This window comes from Carica papaya, chromosome 7 (genome assembly GCF_054855325.1).
Source record: "Carica papaya isolate Zhongbai chromosome 7, ASM5485532v1, whole genome shotgun sequence".
NCBI classification, from domain to species: domain Eukaryota; kingdom Viridiplantae; phylum Streptophyta; class Magnoliopsida; order Brassicales; family Caricaceae; genus Carica; species Carica papaya.
This window is the reverse complement of record NC_142315.1, coordinates 27,007,562-27,022,757: the sequence shown is the minus strand read 5'-3', so window position 1 is coordinate 27,022,757 and position 15,196 is coordinate 27,007,562. Positions and strand designations below refer to the sequence as shown.

Below are 15,196 nucleotides of genomic sequence, written 5' to 3'. Positions count from 1 at the left end.
CAATAAACTGAGTCAGTTTCTTGCTGCTTTGATACCATGATAAAAAAGAAAGGAAAGAGCAAAAATGAAATAAAGAGAGAACAGAATGATAAAGAAAATTACTCTCTGAATTCTGCTTTCACAGCTTACTGGAATACATATATTGTCATTTTGTGTTGTACTATAGCAGAAGAAAACAAAAATGATTACATCACAAATAACTAATTTATTTTGAGTTTAACACAAACTCAGCTTAATATCTATTAATTAATCTTAATACTTTGTATGTGGGTGGTTCCAAACCCATGTTAAAGGAAAGAAAAAAGATAATAAAAAGAAAGTTTGACAAAACATGAATCCAAGAATGTAACACCCCGTTTTTTTTTTCTTCCTCCTAATGGTATAAGATAAAGCACTCCTACGACTCGACATGCAAATCTCATGTCATTCTAATTATGCATAAGAGAAACTTGTCCACATTCATTATTCCAAATTAATTGTACATACACCTCCACCTCTACATCACATGGTAACACATTATCATACATTTCCAGAAATTCAATACCCATACTAAGACACCTTTTACAAACTACTTTATGCCACAAATAAAACTCGTGCCCTATGACACTACAGACTGGGCTTCGTTACCAGTAGCTCGGATCCCGGCTCCGTTCTTACTCCATCTGTAAATGATGAGAAGTGAGTTCACATAACTCAATATGATAAAAATCAAGTTGTAGGTGCAGTATGCAGTGACAAGAAATTCAGAAATTTCTACATGCAGTTATCTTACCCAACCCAAAACAAATCATAACACCCCCCTACAACTAACCATCAAGATCCTACCCCAAAGGAACAATTCGGGCAATCAATAACACACACACAATAACAATCAATTAGCTCACGTCACCAACCTCGGCGACTCATACTCTCTCCTCCACCGCTCGACCTCATGAGGCCACACACACACACAAGCACCTTCATTTCACGTCACCAATATCGGCGACCCACATCCACTCCTCCACCTCTCGACCTAAATAGGCCACGCACACACACAAGTACCATCATCTCACGTCACCAACATCGGCGACTCATACTCACTCCTCCAACTCTCGACCTCGTTAGGCCACGCACACACACAAGTATTATCACCTCCTGTCACCAACACCGGTGACTCATACTCTCTCCTCCACCTCTCGACCTTACTAGGCCACACACATATACAGGTATCATCACCTCACGTCACCAACACCGGTGACTCATACTCATATTACACCTCTTCCCTCATCCGAACCCCATCAATCCCTGGTTCCTACATCCTAGTCCTCTCCACCGTACCATCCAGTACTCTTCCCTCACCCACCGCCCTCACGCTCCACTTCCCCTATTCTTCTGCCTCCTCCCGCTTCCTCTATACTTTTGCTTCCCTAGGGCAGTTAAAAACCTCTCGACTCGCACCGTCTCAATCAATACACTCACCCCTCCCACCATACGCTCAGTGAATACGCCGCCTCCTGTTCGCGACTCCCTCCGCGCCTCCACCCACGCACACACCTCTTTCTGTCTCCTCGGCTTCCCCCCCCTCCCCCCCCGCCCCGCACTCACTAGATTGCTCACCCACTCTTCCTCCCACTGGTCCTCCCTCTATACTACACGCACAATCTCCATTTTCCCCCACGGTTCCCCGTACGCCCCAAACATTGCCATACTTCCACTTCCCCCGGCCTCCTCCGCAAACGTGCGGAATAGTCCCACATTTTACTGCCTATCTCCACCTCTCAGCTCCGTCACCCCAACTACGGACTCCACAACCTGCAAAAAAATTCACAACTCACACCACACCAAAGCAACTGAGATTTTCACCGTACCTCCCGTTTCCATCTTCCTTCCTTCTGCCGGTATCGTCGTCCGTCCACGGCCTCCTTTCCTCTCCCTTCTCGCTCCCCTCCGCTCCGACCATCTCCTCTCTCCTTCTGGAACTTTCCTTCCCTTCTTCTTCTCCGCTCTCTTCTTTCCCTCCTTTTCTCTTTTTCTTTCTTCCCTCTTCTCCCTTTCCCGACCTCCCTTTATACCCTACTAGCTTACCCAAAACGATGTCGTTTTCCTCCCTACCAAAACGACGTCGTTTTTTCCCTTTCAAAACAACGTCGTTTTTCCCCACTTTAAAACGGCGTCATTTCCTACTTTTTATATATATATTTTTTTTTCTTTTTTTTTTCTTTTTTTTTTTTTTGTTTCTAGTCATTACAAAGAAACAGATTGCTCATTCAATATTTATATCAACATCATATTGACCTAGCCCTTACCACACATGATCATACAGTTAGATGATATGATCCTTTAAGAGTTATTCTCAAATCAAGGGCCAAATTTATGAATTCCCTCTATTCTCGGAACACAGGTGATACAACTCAGCACAGGGCAATCATGAATGGTCAAAGCAAAAATTTATAGGAAGCACAACTACACCTGTATGGTTGTCCACTGGTTATAAATCAGGAATGATGAACTTAACAGAAGTAAATATACCTTCTGATTTCTCAAAGCTAATGTCCTTTCATCAATTTGGCCGAATTATAACACGCTGCACCAACAAATTTCAAGAGCATGTTACAACTACTATGATATCCAGATATCACGTCTGTTGGATGACTCAGAATATGCATATTGAAAACTAAAATTTTACCTTAATCTGTGTCCTCTTATATGTGTAGGTGATATGAACAGATCCATCATTAGCCTGGATAACAGCTGGATATGAGAATTCCATTTCTGGTTCCTCCTCCAGTGTTAAAGCATCATTCCATGAGTCACCATCATCTGTGGATATGGCAACCTTAAGCACACCCCTTGAGATTGTGTTGTAAACAAGTAATAGACGGCCATCCCTCAGTTTAACACCATCAATACCTAGCATTAGAAACTTATGCTATTAACCAGCATGAAAATTGGGAAGAATATTATATACAAATACATTTATTGCTTCTTGCAGAGATTTTTTCGAAACCAAGGGAAGTATGGTTTCTGCAAACATATTGTGTAAATATCTTCTTAAGATCCATTGCAAGGGTACTACATTTAGCAAAAGGAGTCATATTGAACTTCAAAATGCCAAATAATGCATATTAACTTAAATTAGATTCAGTATTTTGCCTCTCAAAATTCTAGCACAAGAATCATTGTTCAATTATCAACCTGAGTTTGGGTTGGGGAGTTCAGTAGGTTTTGCATAAACCCAGTTCTGGCCACCATCATGGGACTCTGACATACAAACTTTACCAATGCCATCAAAGGATCTCAATAGAACACGAAAACTCCCATTCGCAGTCTGGTAAGGAACTGGTTGAATCACACTGAGAGTCTCATTTTCAATGTATATAGGACCGTACTTTCTCCATGACCTTCCGGAATCTGCCGTCACCTGTCCTACGCAAATTATATAATAGGTCAATTGGTCTTCTTTCTTTAATGTTTCCTATTTTCTTTAATTTTTCTTGAAAAGGTCAATTATTCTTTCAAGTAGCATTGTTTCTAACTACTCAGTCTTTTTAAACATGATTACAACCTCCATCCATGCTCCCCAAGAGTTCCAACTTTCTACAGAGGATCCACAGAGCAACAGCCCATTTTCCATCAAGATTGGCTGCGGAAAAAAAAAAAAGAGCAAGCAATGGCATAGTATTGGTTATTGAGTTTTATGCCTCCTGCAGACAAAGAATGCATGAAGTTACAAATCACAGCTATACCTTATTCTTTGATGGTCCTAATATACCGGGGGGAAGTTGTTCTCTATCGGACCAAGTAAGACCTTTATCATATGATCGCTTCATGCAGCCACTCCATCTTAATTTTGTTAAAACATCAGAAATAATAATAATAATTAGTTTAGCTTTATATATTGATCACAATATATATGTAATTCTCTCATTTAGTCTTATCCTGCATGTAGTCAGTTTCCCATATGGTTAATTTCCTAAACTGTTGTTTTTATTTTCTTGTCATAGCCTCTTTATAAATATCTTGGAGCTATTCATCATGTTTGAGAGCCATATTATATGAGCTATTTTACCATAGACCTTAAAAGGTTTGAGAGGTAAGAGTATTATATGTGCAATTAACTGCTCTCTTGTGGTAACTCGTGCCAAGTATATCACATCATATATAATTGCAGTGCTATCTGATTTCCAGAAATCATTCATATTTTAAGAAAAGTAATTCTGGGTCTGGGATAGGTGACACTTCTGAAGTAAAGAATGGAAAAACAAATTCAGAAACCAATTTATGCAAAATGAAGAGATTTTTGAAAATTATGAAGGATAAGGAAGCGTTTAAAAAAAATACTTTTGGACTTCCTGGCCAACTTTATAGAACAGCAGCAACTCATCTGATAGAAGTTTGAATAAAACAGGGTTCCACATCGGAACATTATGTTGTTCATCAGCAATCACAGGTGAATGCCAGCAGCCATCCTGCCCATGGAAATTCCCCCTTGTGTAAAATAGAAGTGCCACATTGCACCAAACAATAAACACATATGTACTGTATCTTTCATGCGTCTTATCTTCACCATCCATTCCTACATTTTGTTCAACCTTCTCCTAAACACATGACTTTCCTAAGTTTCGTTCAAGCCCAGACATGCACACAAATGGAACCAATGCATTAACATAAGGAAAAGAGGTGCACCCTTCAGTACATTGTTTAATATTTATATTTTTACTCAGAAAACAGGGAGCAGAAGAAGAGATGCTATATTCTTGAGGAAGTCAGCAGGGATTACCTTGTAGGTCTGCAACCATATTCTTACATCAGGCGCACCCTCTGCTGTACCTCCGAAATAGGCAACCAGAAAATGATCCTCATCAACCTAGATTAACAATGCAGTCAACTTCTGATAAGAAGGAACTACAAAACTTAAGATGAATGGTAATCAAGTTGAACCTCAACAATTGTAGATGCGTGGCAGCTATTAAATGGAGCAGAATTTGCAGGAAATGTGAACTCCTCTACTAGCAACGAAAGAGATGAATGATCCTTCTCCATGTCTGGACTCCCATTAAATGAAGTTCTAGGATATGCACGCAGTCTTGCTACTTCTCTACACAATCACCAAACATTTTGGTTATCTAACCTCATATTTAATATATATTGAAATATACATCGGAAGAAATGAGTATAGATTTTGTGAGGGGTGGAATTTCATATCTTCTATCTAAAAAATGAAAAATGCAGTCCTTTTACCAATACTAGCAGAAAGATTCCAAATTCAGCAATGCATCATCATAATGGACAAATAAAACTATTGGGAAAAAAACTATGTGCACTACTCAAGATCTTAGCCAAGTTTTACCATTCACCAAAAGATAACAGATTTCACAAAATAAAAGAGCAAACAAGCCATTCAATAGATCAACTGAAAGCACAGAACAGATCAACTTTTTAGAAGACAGTGAAATGATAAATCAAGCAGTGATTATGCAAGCTTATCGGGTTTGAAGAACCGAAGGGTCAGATTTTTAGTTGCTTAATAGAAATCTATGAAATGGGTAATGCAAATCAAAGGAATCGCGTACTGAGAGCAGCCAAAGCAGCAAGAAAGGGACAATAAAAGAGCCATCGAAATAATTCCCGCAGATTTCCCCATCTTCAATATAGATAGTTTCATGAGAATCGAAGCAGTTTTTGCATATAACTTGCATTTAAACACAAATAATTGCAGAGAGATAGGAAGAGACAAAATCTTTTGTCTTCTCTGGAAATAGCAGAAATAAAAGCGTAACCGATGCATTAACTACAAAAAGAGAAAGAAATTCATGACTTCAAGCAAATACCTGACATGGTATCCATGGCTTGAAGGGAAGGAAACTTTTAGGCAGAAGAATATAAAGAAAACAACTTGACTTGTGTCATTAGCAGCAAGAGACAGAGCTGATTTGATCTGTTTCGTTGTTGCGTTATAGAAACATTTATTTTCATTTCTCCCTTTTTCTAGGCCATGTTTGTAAAAACTCCGACTTTAATAAAACTGTGCTGAAAATTTGTTAAATATTATTTTAATTAATCTTTTTAATTGAGCAAAATAAAAATGGGCCGTTATATTAATCTAAACCCTAGTTTAGAGCTTAGCCATGAGAGCCCAACTTTGTTTTCTGGTTTTCGTTTCTCCGACCCTCATTTTGGGGAGGCTGGAGGGTTGTTTTTTTTAATCTTCCCTTTTCCTGATGCCCGAAGTTCTTCAGTCTTCCGTTCATGGCTTCCAGTAGTTACCCCAGAGACTTCACCACAGCCACCTTAGCATTAGCGCTTGCTGCAGTCTCCGCATCCGCTGCTATCTCTTGTAATCTCCCTCTCTCTATTTTCTCTACACTGATGTGCGTATATATATACATATATATATGTATATGTTGTTATTCATGTTATATTAATATTTTTAGTTTCTGAGTTTTTTCAGTTAATATGCTATGTTCAATTGCAGTTTATATATGGAGAAGAAAAAGGGAAGATATGGAGGCCAAGACTTCAGAGCTTGAGAAATCTCTCAATTCCGCTTTGGAAAAATGTGCTGCTGAGAGGCAAGGTCGCGTCAGGGCTCAACAGGTATCTCTCTTTCTTAGTATTTAATCTGCAAAAGAAACCAACCTATATAATCACTATTTGGCTGCTTTTTTAATGTGTTGGTTTCTTTCAGTATACCTGCATTTTGTTAGCTTCTACGTAAGGACTCAAAAACTTTTGCAGAAACTGGAAACATAAAATTTTTGGTTTTTCGCAACTTACAATGTTTATTGTTTGAAGATGACCATACTGGGTCTGCTTATTATTGGTATTCGAATCTCAATAACTCAATTATGTTTGATTATGCAATCTGAGCATATTCCTTGTTGTTTCCTTGTTGTGTTTGCTTATTTATAGGCTTTGAGGAAAGCATTAGCAGAACCCATGTCCCATAGTTCAGAGAGTAGTTGTTATCCGATGAGACCTATTGGTTTAGTTCAGTCTTGCTTCTCTACCAGGTAATTTTAAAATGCTCTATATCTGTTTCTTCTCGTAAAGATTCTATTACCTATTGACCAGTGAAGATGATTAAATATGGATCAATGTATCAGTTATCTGAGTCATCTGGGTTTATGTACCAGACATGAAAAAATTCTCTATAATTACACAGGTTTAGAAAAAAGAAAAGGACTGCTAAAAATAAAAGCTTATATGAATAGAATGCCCCTGCAATTTGGTTGTACATGCATGCAAAAGTCAGTTTAATTGGAGCAGTTTAACCTGCAGTATGTTAATGGATAGATTTCCTCTTTAGTAAAAGGCTTTTAAGAACATCTTTTGCTTCTCTGTAGCCGTGTACATTTGGGTGCAAATCTTTTGCTTGCTTGTGCAGGAATGGAACACCAAGGCAACCATTGCTCGTTCCTCTTGCTCGAGCGTGTTTGATCTTTAATCCAGCCATGGTTCCTCCAGCATCCCTCGAGGGTCTTGGGGAATATTCTCATTGTTGGATCATATATGTCTTTCATTTAAATACAGATCTAGATAAGTTATGGAAGCAACCATCTAAATCGAAATTCAAGGCAAAGGTATGTCATGCTGCTATTTCGGCTCGATGCTTATTTTGGTTTCTACTAATAACAATGATTCAATGGTGAATTTCTACAAAGGTTGGCTTCATGGCTAGGTGAGAGTCCCAAGATTAAAAGGTGGAAAGATGGGAGTCTTTGCAACTCGATCCCCACATAGGCCATGTCCAATCGGGCTTACTGTTGCAAAGGTACACTTGAATTTAGCTCCCATAATGTTGTGTCTTTACAAATTTCCCAGCATAAACTTGCCAGTAGTCTTGACCAGACACTCGAGTTTAGAAAAATAAATTTCCTTTTTCATGAATATGAGATATTAACTTTTAAGACATTAACTGGGCCCCCTTTTCCTGTGAAAAAGGGGGCTCTTGGGCCGGGGTGATGGGGGGGAGTGGGTTTTCTTATGTTATTCTATTTCTATGGTTTCAATGTTTCTGTCCTTAGTGATTGATAATGAGAGTTCAGAGAAAAGTCATCGATGGAAATGATTTCTTGCATATTCTCTTTTAAATGCGGTTGTGTTTCTAGCCTTCTGGTTTATTAGCTGACAATCTGTTTACTACTGTACTTAACCTAAGTTAAAGTAGTGATGAAATGTTTTCGGAAATATATTCAATTTCTTATGATATAAAAATTTCTTCCACTTGTCTCTGTGTGTGTGTGTGTGTGTTCACACATATATGCATGTATTTGCATTATGGTACATGGAATAAAGTCTAGAACAAAGTATATGTCTTATTTGATCGAGCGCCATTTGTTAATTAAAAAAAATATATCTGTATAGAAAGAGGTGGACAATTAGATTTTATGAACATTTATATGGACTGTAGGTGTGAAGGAATAAATTTAATATATATTATAATTTGTATGTATTACTAATATTAGAATACCATTAGGAGTATACAACCTAAGTCTTGTTAGACTAGAAATCTACACGCTCATGCAGACTAGCACTCTGCTTTGCAATATTGTATTAGCATTATGCCTGACAAATAAAATAACCTTCAATAATTTTCATAAGGTGGAGGCAATCCAAGGACATATGGTTCTACTCTCTGGTGTGGATCTGGTTGATGGGACGGTAAGTTAGATGTTTGAAGACTTGTCGCTTCTTTCTTATTTGATCAATGGTGTTATTATTAAGTTATATCTTTTCCTTGAATTTGGATTTCTTAACAGCCAATACTTGATGTCAAGCCGTATCTGCCTTATTGTGATAGCATCCAAGAGGCAACAGTGCCAAACTGGGTAACGGTATGGCATATATCATTCTTCAGTTTCCAAGATAACTTTGAGCAGTGCAATTTCTGTTTTTAGCATTCTTTGTGAGTAGCTTATTAGCTTCACTATCCTTGTCAACTTGCAGAGCTAACATCTAAAATTGCAAGTTTTTGTGGATGTTGCCCTTCATACTTTTATTATGTAATTATTTCTGCCATAAATGTGTATGTTATCTTGGATATGAGGTTTATATTGAAAAATTGCTTCTTTTTTGTTTCAGGTTCTAACCATGGTTGGTTTATCTCTGCAGTTGATTTAATTTCTTCATAGCCTGCATAAATTAGTAACTCTATAATAATCTGTCAGGGTTCTTAGACATCAACCTCATTTTTGGGACTAGGTCTTTAGGAAGATTAGAAATTTGGGTTTGGCTTAGAGGGAGAAGAAGAAGAATAAGAAAAACAGAAGGTTTGAGAGAGAAATTGGGATTGCTGATTTCAGTAATTTTGTGGTTGTGTGAACTATTGATACCTAATCCTCTCAGACTCTTCATTTCTACTCTGATTTCTGTAATTTCAGCAACAACCCAAAGATATGCTCAACAAAAATAATGAAACTAACAGAATCACATAAAATAAGGAGGTAATAAAACAGGAAATAGAAGTAAAAGAAAATATAGTTGTTCGAATTTACATCCTTGACATCAGAGTTACCAAATTCCTCGTGTGCCGCTGCATGTCTTCTTTTTTTCTGCTCTTCTGCTAGTTCTCTTATGGCTTCTCTTCTGCTTCATTTTTTGTTTACCACTCTCTTCTGCAGTCCACATCCTCATCTCTTGAATTTTGACAGTTGTATATTTTGGAACATATCATGAGAGTGGTTGAATGTATTACCCTGTCCAATCCATAGTTTTTCTCGTAGCATCTCATCAATGTAAGGTGTTGATTGCTTTCTTTTTGGCGTTAGCAAAAATTTCAAAATGAATACTGAGTAACACTTAATGCACTTAGATAATGAAAAATTGCTCGTAGGAACTAATAGGGGATACACTTTCCCCAACCTCTCACTATTTCTTTTTCCAAATTTTCTTGGAGTTCCATTACTTGTGAATATCTGTGAAAATCTAAAGAAAAGAAGCTCCCAAGAAAAGATATGATGGAGTGAAACTTTCTTTTTATTGGATTAAAAAAAGGTCAGAAATAAAAGATTAAGGAAACTTGCCCTTGAGAAGGCTTGATTGATTTGGAGTGTCAAGATAGTAAAGTCCATCCCATTCTAGCATGTCCAATCATTGTCCTTGAATCCTTATCCTGAAATACATAATGATCATGGTGAAAACAAAATTGAAAATTAAGTCTCGAGTGAGTTTTTGAGCGAAGATAAGATTTGTGGTCCTGCTAAGTGATCAAGGAGCCATCAACTAAACCAATTTTCTTTTTGCTTAGGCATGGGGAGTTAAGTGGAGAAGTTATTGGATGAGTAGGTCATGTGGTAAATGGTTCCTGAGTCCATAACCCACGAGTTGGCCATGGTTGTACCTAAGACGTTTAAGCTAATAGGAAATGAAAATTACCTAAATATGCCGATGAGCATGTATTTAAAGGCTTCTCAAGACTACTGATGAGGAATGATAGGAGATCTCATCCTCTCAATTTTCTTCATCGCTCAGTCCTCCTGTTGTCTGTGGTTTTGGGGCATCTGGTTGTGTCATAATATCATGGGCCTACCTGTTGTTTCCTTGTTGTTCTCTCTTCTGTCCTCACTCTTGACTTGGGGGTTCTCCATGTAGTTTCTTACATCATTCCCTAGTGTAACGTGCTTTCTTGCAGTAGTTGCATCACAGGCTGTCACGATAGTGCATTTTTGCTTGACCAGGTTTCTCATTATCTAAGGTTGGTGTTTTATCAGTGCTATAAGTATCATGGAGCTCAAGCATCAGGCATCTTCTACTTTCTTTGATGTGAGTCAGTTGCTATCACAACTAAACCTGGTCAACTTCAGGATTGAGTCCATAAAGGAAGTCATAGACGCTGTCTTGTTTAATGAATTCCTTGAGGGCAACGTCATCTTCAGGACATTTGGTTTTTAATGCTCTATAGTAGTTAATTTCTTGGCATAAAACTTTCAATATATTGGCATATTCTATAATGGTTCTATTAGCTTGTTTTGCAGACATTATCATCCTTTTAATACTTGGTCAGTGCCTCTAGTCTTTAAATAGGTTTGATGAAGTGAGTCCCAAATATCCTTAATAGTAGTCAGCAACATGCATGTGTCACACATCTCAAGTATCATGGAGCTTCATAACCATATGCCATTTTCATTGAGTCTTCTTCTTCCTATACTTCAAACAAGGGATCTCCTGGTTCTAGTCCTGTACCTATGAGGTGATTGATTTCCTTTTTTTTCAGTATAGTACGAATAAGTTTGGACCACTAAGGTAGTTCTTTTCATCCAGCCTATATGTTGCTTGAATGGCTTTCTGGATTGTTGAGGTCAAACAGTCTCCTCTCCTTGAGCAGGGTTACTGGTTACTATAACTTCTGACATTCTCTAGGCTACTTTGTGCAGTAGTAAAAATTACCAGTGATGAAGGCTGATCGAGAAAAGGGACTATGTAGCTTGAACAGCCCAAAATCGTTGGAGCAAGGCAGCTGAATAGTGTGACCAGAGGCTGACGAATTGAGAGACGAGCTGTGGTGGTCGCATGTCTGAAGCGGGTGGGAGGCGCGCAGCTGTGCGGCTGGAAGGATTTGATCGCTCGGCTTGCTACATCTGCCCAGAGGCGACCACTGGCTGCTGCAGCTAGGCATACGGCTCGGGCAGTTGGCTGTCAGGAGCCTTGGACATGTACACCAGTAACGAGATGTTTTTAGGGAATTAGAGTTAGAGAGATACAGGATTGAGATAATTAAGAGAGAGGAGAGGGAGAAGGGAAAGAGCATAAGAGAGGACAGAAAAGAATCCGAGAAGAAGTTGCTGAATAGAGAGAAATTTAGTTCTTGATGAAGTTCATCATACCTGAGAATCAGAGTCAGGTTATATTTGCTGATATATTCCTCTACCCTGAACTCTTGAAGAAAACTCTAGCAAAAACGTAATGGAAATAGCTATAACAGAAAAAGGAATTCAGTAACTAAAATCTGATGCTGTAAGACAATTTTTTTTATTCTTCCTTCAAACCTGGACCACAAGCCACGCTAGATTACCTGAGCACGACATTTGTAAGGGGTTGAATAGCCTGTTCCCCTGCTCTTCCTTCTTTTCCTGGACCTTGGTCGTGACATTGGCATCTGGCTGGAGTGAGGTTAGCATGCGGCAATGAGGGCTGGTACTTGGGAGGCTGCTGGCTATTAAGGCTGGTTCTTGGGTTTTGGGGTTTGTTTTGATTCCACAATAAAGGCCAGTTTAAGTCTAGTGAAGAAAAGTTGTGTTTTCTTTTCCCAATAGCTTTGAGACCATGTAGAGACAATTGTTTTTCTTATTAAATAGTTAAAGGAGATTGTACACATAATTCTAGCATTATCATAGCTTCGTAAAAGGAAACTTAATTATTTTGGAATCCCATGATTTATGGGATATTGGACTGAAATAAGATCCTAATTAAATAGGCCTGATTCTGTATATTACATAAAGGAAAAATATGTACACTTCTCCCCACAGTATGTATTTTCCTCTGTCCCACCTCATGCATGTTGATGGACATTTGAAAATGTTGTTGTTGTCATGCATTTAACTTAGGACCAAGACAATTCCCATTTACATTTATTATAAAAATGCATTTTGTTTTTCCAGGTGGACCATATGTTAGCAGTAGCTTCTGTCACTTTTGCTGAGGGCTTCTTCGTTTCACTTGCTGATTGTTGGGAAATTGCAGTAAGTCATTCAATCTCTACCTAAATATTGAGTCTTATCTTACTTATTTTTTTTTATATGGATTTCTCTTTGTGATCACTATATTTTTGGATTCTGCTTTTTATTATTATCACTTTTCTTTCTCTGGATTGCTTATTATCCCTCTTGCATTTTTTTAGTTATGTTTGAAACAAAATTAGGCAAGTAATAATAGGAAGATCAATGAAGAAGGTGAAGGAAAATGAAATTTAAATAGACTGCATGCAGGACATTAGAACTTGGATTTTGAGCAATGCACTAGGAGTTTTTTCTGCGTAAAAAACAAACCTGAATGCTGCATTATGACCTTAAACATTAAGAGATATAAGACCAAACTTCTCCACTCCTAGTCATCCCCAAATCTGGCAATCCTTGGTTTATTGTCATTGTTAACATTGATGGGATTTCAGCCTTAAAAAATTAAAATGCTTGGTTTTTTCAAAGATCCTGCTCTAAACTTCTGGAAGATTAATCATTTTGCCTTTAGATGAGATGCTCACTCTTCCCAACTACGTAAATATAGTTGTATGATTCTGCAAATCGTAAATTGCTCCATCCAATTTTGGATCTTCTTGCATATTCGCTAACGTGATGCAAGAGGAGAGAACTGCTCTTTGTATCGGCCCACAATGCTCTGGTAGAGTTTGTTAGTGTCTCTTTTTGAAGAATAGCTATCACTCTGTGATTGTTTTTTGGGTAGAGTTTCTCACTGTCTCTTTTTGAAGAATAACTATCCCTTGGTGGTTTTTTTTTTTTTTGGTTGATGGTTTTTGGGTGGTCTGTTGCTTAAAGGGTTGACTTCTTTCTTTTTCAACGAAGTTCACTTGGTTCTAGCTCTTGTCACGACAAGGACTACAATTATCATCTTATGGTTGTTGGAAACAAGTTTTCTGGATGATCGGAATGGCCGTTCACATCTTTTTTGTTGTTTGCCCCCATCCAAATCATGGCCAGCTGAATAAAATAAACTATTATCATCTTTAGTTATTTCCATTTTTTATGTCCAGTCAAAATGTCCTTTCCTATGGATTTTGAACAAACTTTATTTATCTGTTTGCTAAGGGCGGATACTACATTTTGACATTTGAACCCAAGCACAGGAGGCTTGTGCTGGGAATGATGACCACGTGACTTAAGTTGCCACTTCCCATGGTCAACTTTAATTGTCCTAGTGTTGTGCCTGCACTCCTTCAGCCACGAGAAGTGCCTGCAGTGTCTTTTCACTGTGGTTTTTGAGAAAAATGCTTTTATTGGATGATGTAAACCACCAAAATGGTCTGATTATCATGCAATATAAGAGTAATGGCTTAACAAAAAAAACACGTTGATTTTATCAAAGTGAAAACTTTGATCTCCAAGTGTTCCTTTAAATATCCACGTTATATTTTTCTTGACTGCCTTTGGTTTTGTGCAGGGAAAGAAATCCATGTACACATCACAGAATGAGTTTCAAAGCTTGATCAAACAAGTCCTGTCCTGGGATATTCGATCAGTATCGCAAAAAAATCGACCTCATAATACCATTATCAAGGCGGGAAATGCTAATGGTAACACATTGAGTAATCGCAGTTTAAATTTGGATGAGCACTTGGATGAAGAATCTCTAGACCCTGAACCCGGATTGTCTCTTCAATCTGAAGACGTAGTATATCACTTGATTCTGGAAGGCATGGATGTGTCTTACAGAATAGATTGCAACGGGGATGTCATTGTAGAGAAAGTCCAAAATTTATCCTGAAATTCCAAATGATAAAGGAAACCATTGTTGTTACCTTACATGGATCATTTGCAAGAAAGAGAGCAAATGTATCCATCCCATTGTTGGGATTGTTAATTTAGATACAGTTATTTACAATTACTTACAATTGCAATTGAATATGTAGGAATACACAGTATGATTGTGTTTTCTTTTTCAAACTTAGTTAATTTGTTTTGTCCTTTTGATCTGTTTTGTGAACGAATTTTTCAATTAAACTTAGCAATCAGTGGTTACCATGCTTAAAAAAAGATTTTGTAAGTACTGAGTAAGTATATGTTCCTTTTAGGTTTATCTCTTGTAATAGTTTTATATCAAAGCAATTCAAGATATCCTTCAACCTTTTGATTCACACAGCTCATCAAGCATAACTTTTGTATATATACATATACATATATATATATATATACATATATATATTTTTATGCTTTGCTTTCTATAGACAATCACAAAAGATACATTTATAAAGTGCCAACAAAAAAAAAAAAAGAAAAGAAAATTACAATGACCAGTTTGGGTTCTTGTATAAAACAATAATTTTAAAATTTATTCTCCATTGTGACCTTTTGAACTTGAAACATTATTGACTTTTCAATCACTTATTTTTTATGCAAAAATTCCTTAATTTAGTTATTTTATTATATTAAGATAAATAAATTTATATATATATTAATTATGATTATTAATGTAATATTTTACTTTTATAATTTTTGAATAGAAAATTATTGAAGTGATTATTTTAAAAATTAAAATTAAAATTAAA

The 15,196-nt window shown here is 37.2% G+C and overlaps 2 protein-coding genes across 3 annotated transcripts; one reads left to right on the top strand and one right to left on the bottom strand.

Moving 5' to 3' along the window:
* Nucleotides 1-439: 439 nt before the first annotated feature.
* LOC110822892 (BNR/Asp-box repeat family protein) lies at nt 440-5,969 on the bottom strand. 2 transcript variants are annotated; one of them, XM_088208466.1, is made up of 10 exons: nt 5,811-5,969; nt 4,921-5,077; nt 4,760-4,846; nt 4,321-4,448; nt 3,726-3,822; nt 3,545-3,622; nt 3,175-3,400; nt 2,666-2,889; nt 2,509-2,563; nt 440-662 (listed from the first exon to the last, which is right to left on the bottom strand). In XM_088208466.1, the coding sequence occupies exons 2-9, from the start codon at nt 5,020-5,022 to the stop codon at nt 2,540-2,542; spliced, it is 966 nt and encodes a 321-aa protein (XP_088064592.1). In that variant the 5' UTR covers nt 5,023-5,077; nt 5,811-5,969; the 3' UTR covers nt 440-662; nt 2,509-2,539. The 2 variants fall into 2 exon arrangements, with proteins under 2 accessions (XP_088064592.1, XP_088064590.1); XM_088208464.1 differs by lacking the exon at nt 5,811-5,969 and adding an exon at nt 5,553-5,745.
* A 112-nt stretch (nt 5,970-6,081) lies between these two features.
* Nucleotides 6,082-14,623, top strand: LOC110822881 (tRNA-thr(GGU) m(6)t(6)A37 methyltransferase). The gene is made up of 9 exons (XM_088208467.1): nt 6,082-6,316; nt 6,455-6,576; nt 6,892-6,992; nt 7,367-7,562; nt 7,661-7,753; nt 8,584-8,643; nt 8,742-8,816; nt 12,579-12,659; nt 14,092-14,623. The coding sequence occupies exons 1-9, from the start codon at nt 6,229-6,231 to the stop codon at nt 14,413-14,415; spliced, it is 1,140 nt and encodes a 379-aa protein (XP_088064593.1). The 5' UTR covers nt 6,082-6,228; the 3' UTR covers nt 14,416-14,623.
* The last annotated feature ends 573 nt before the right edge of the window (nt 14,624-15,196 follow it).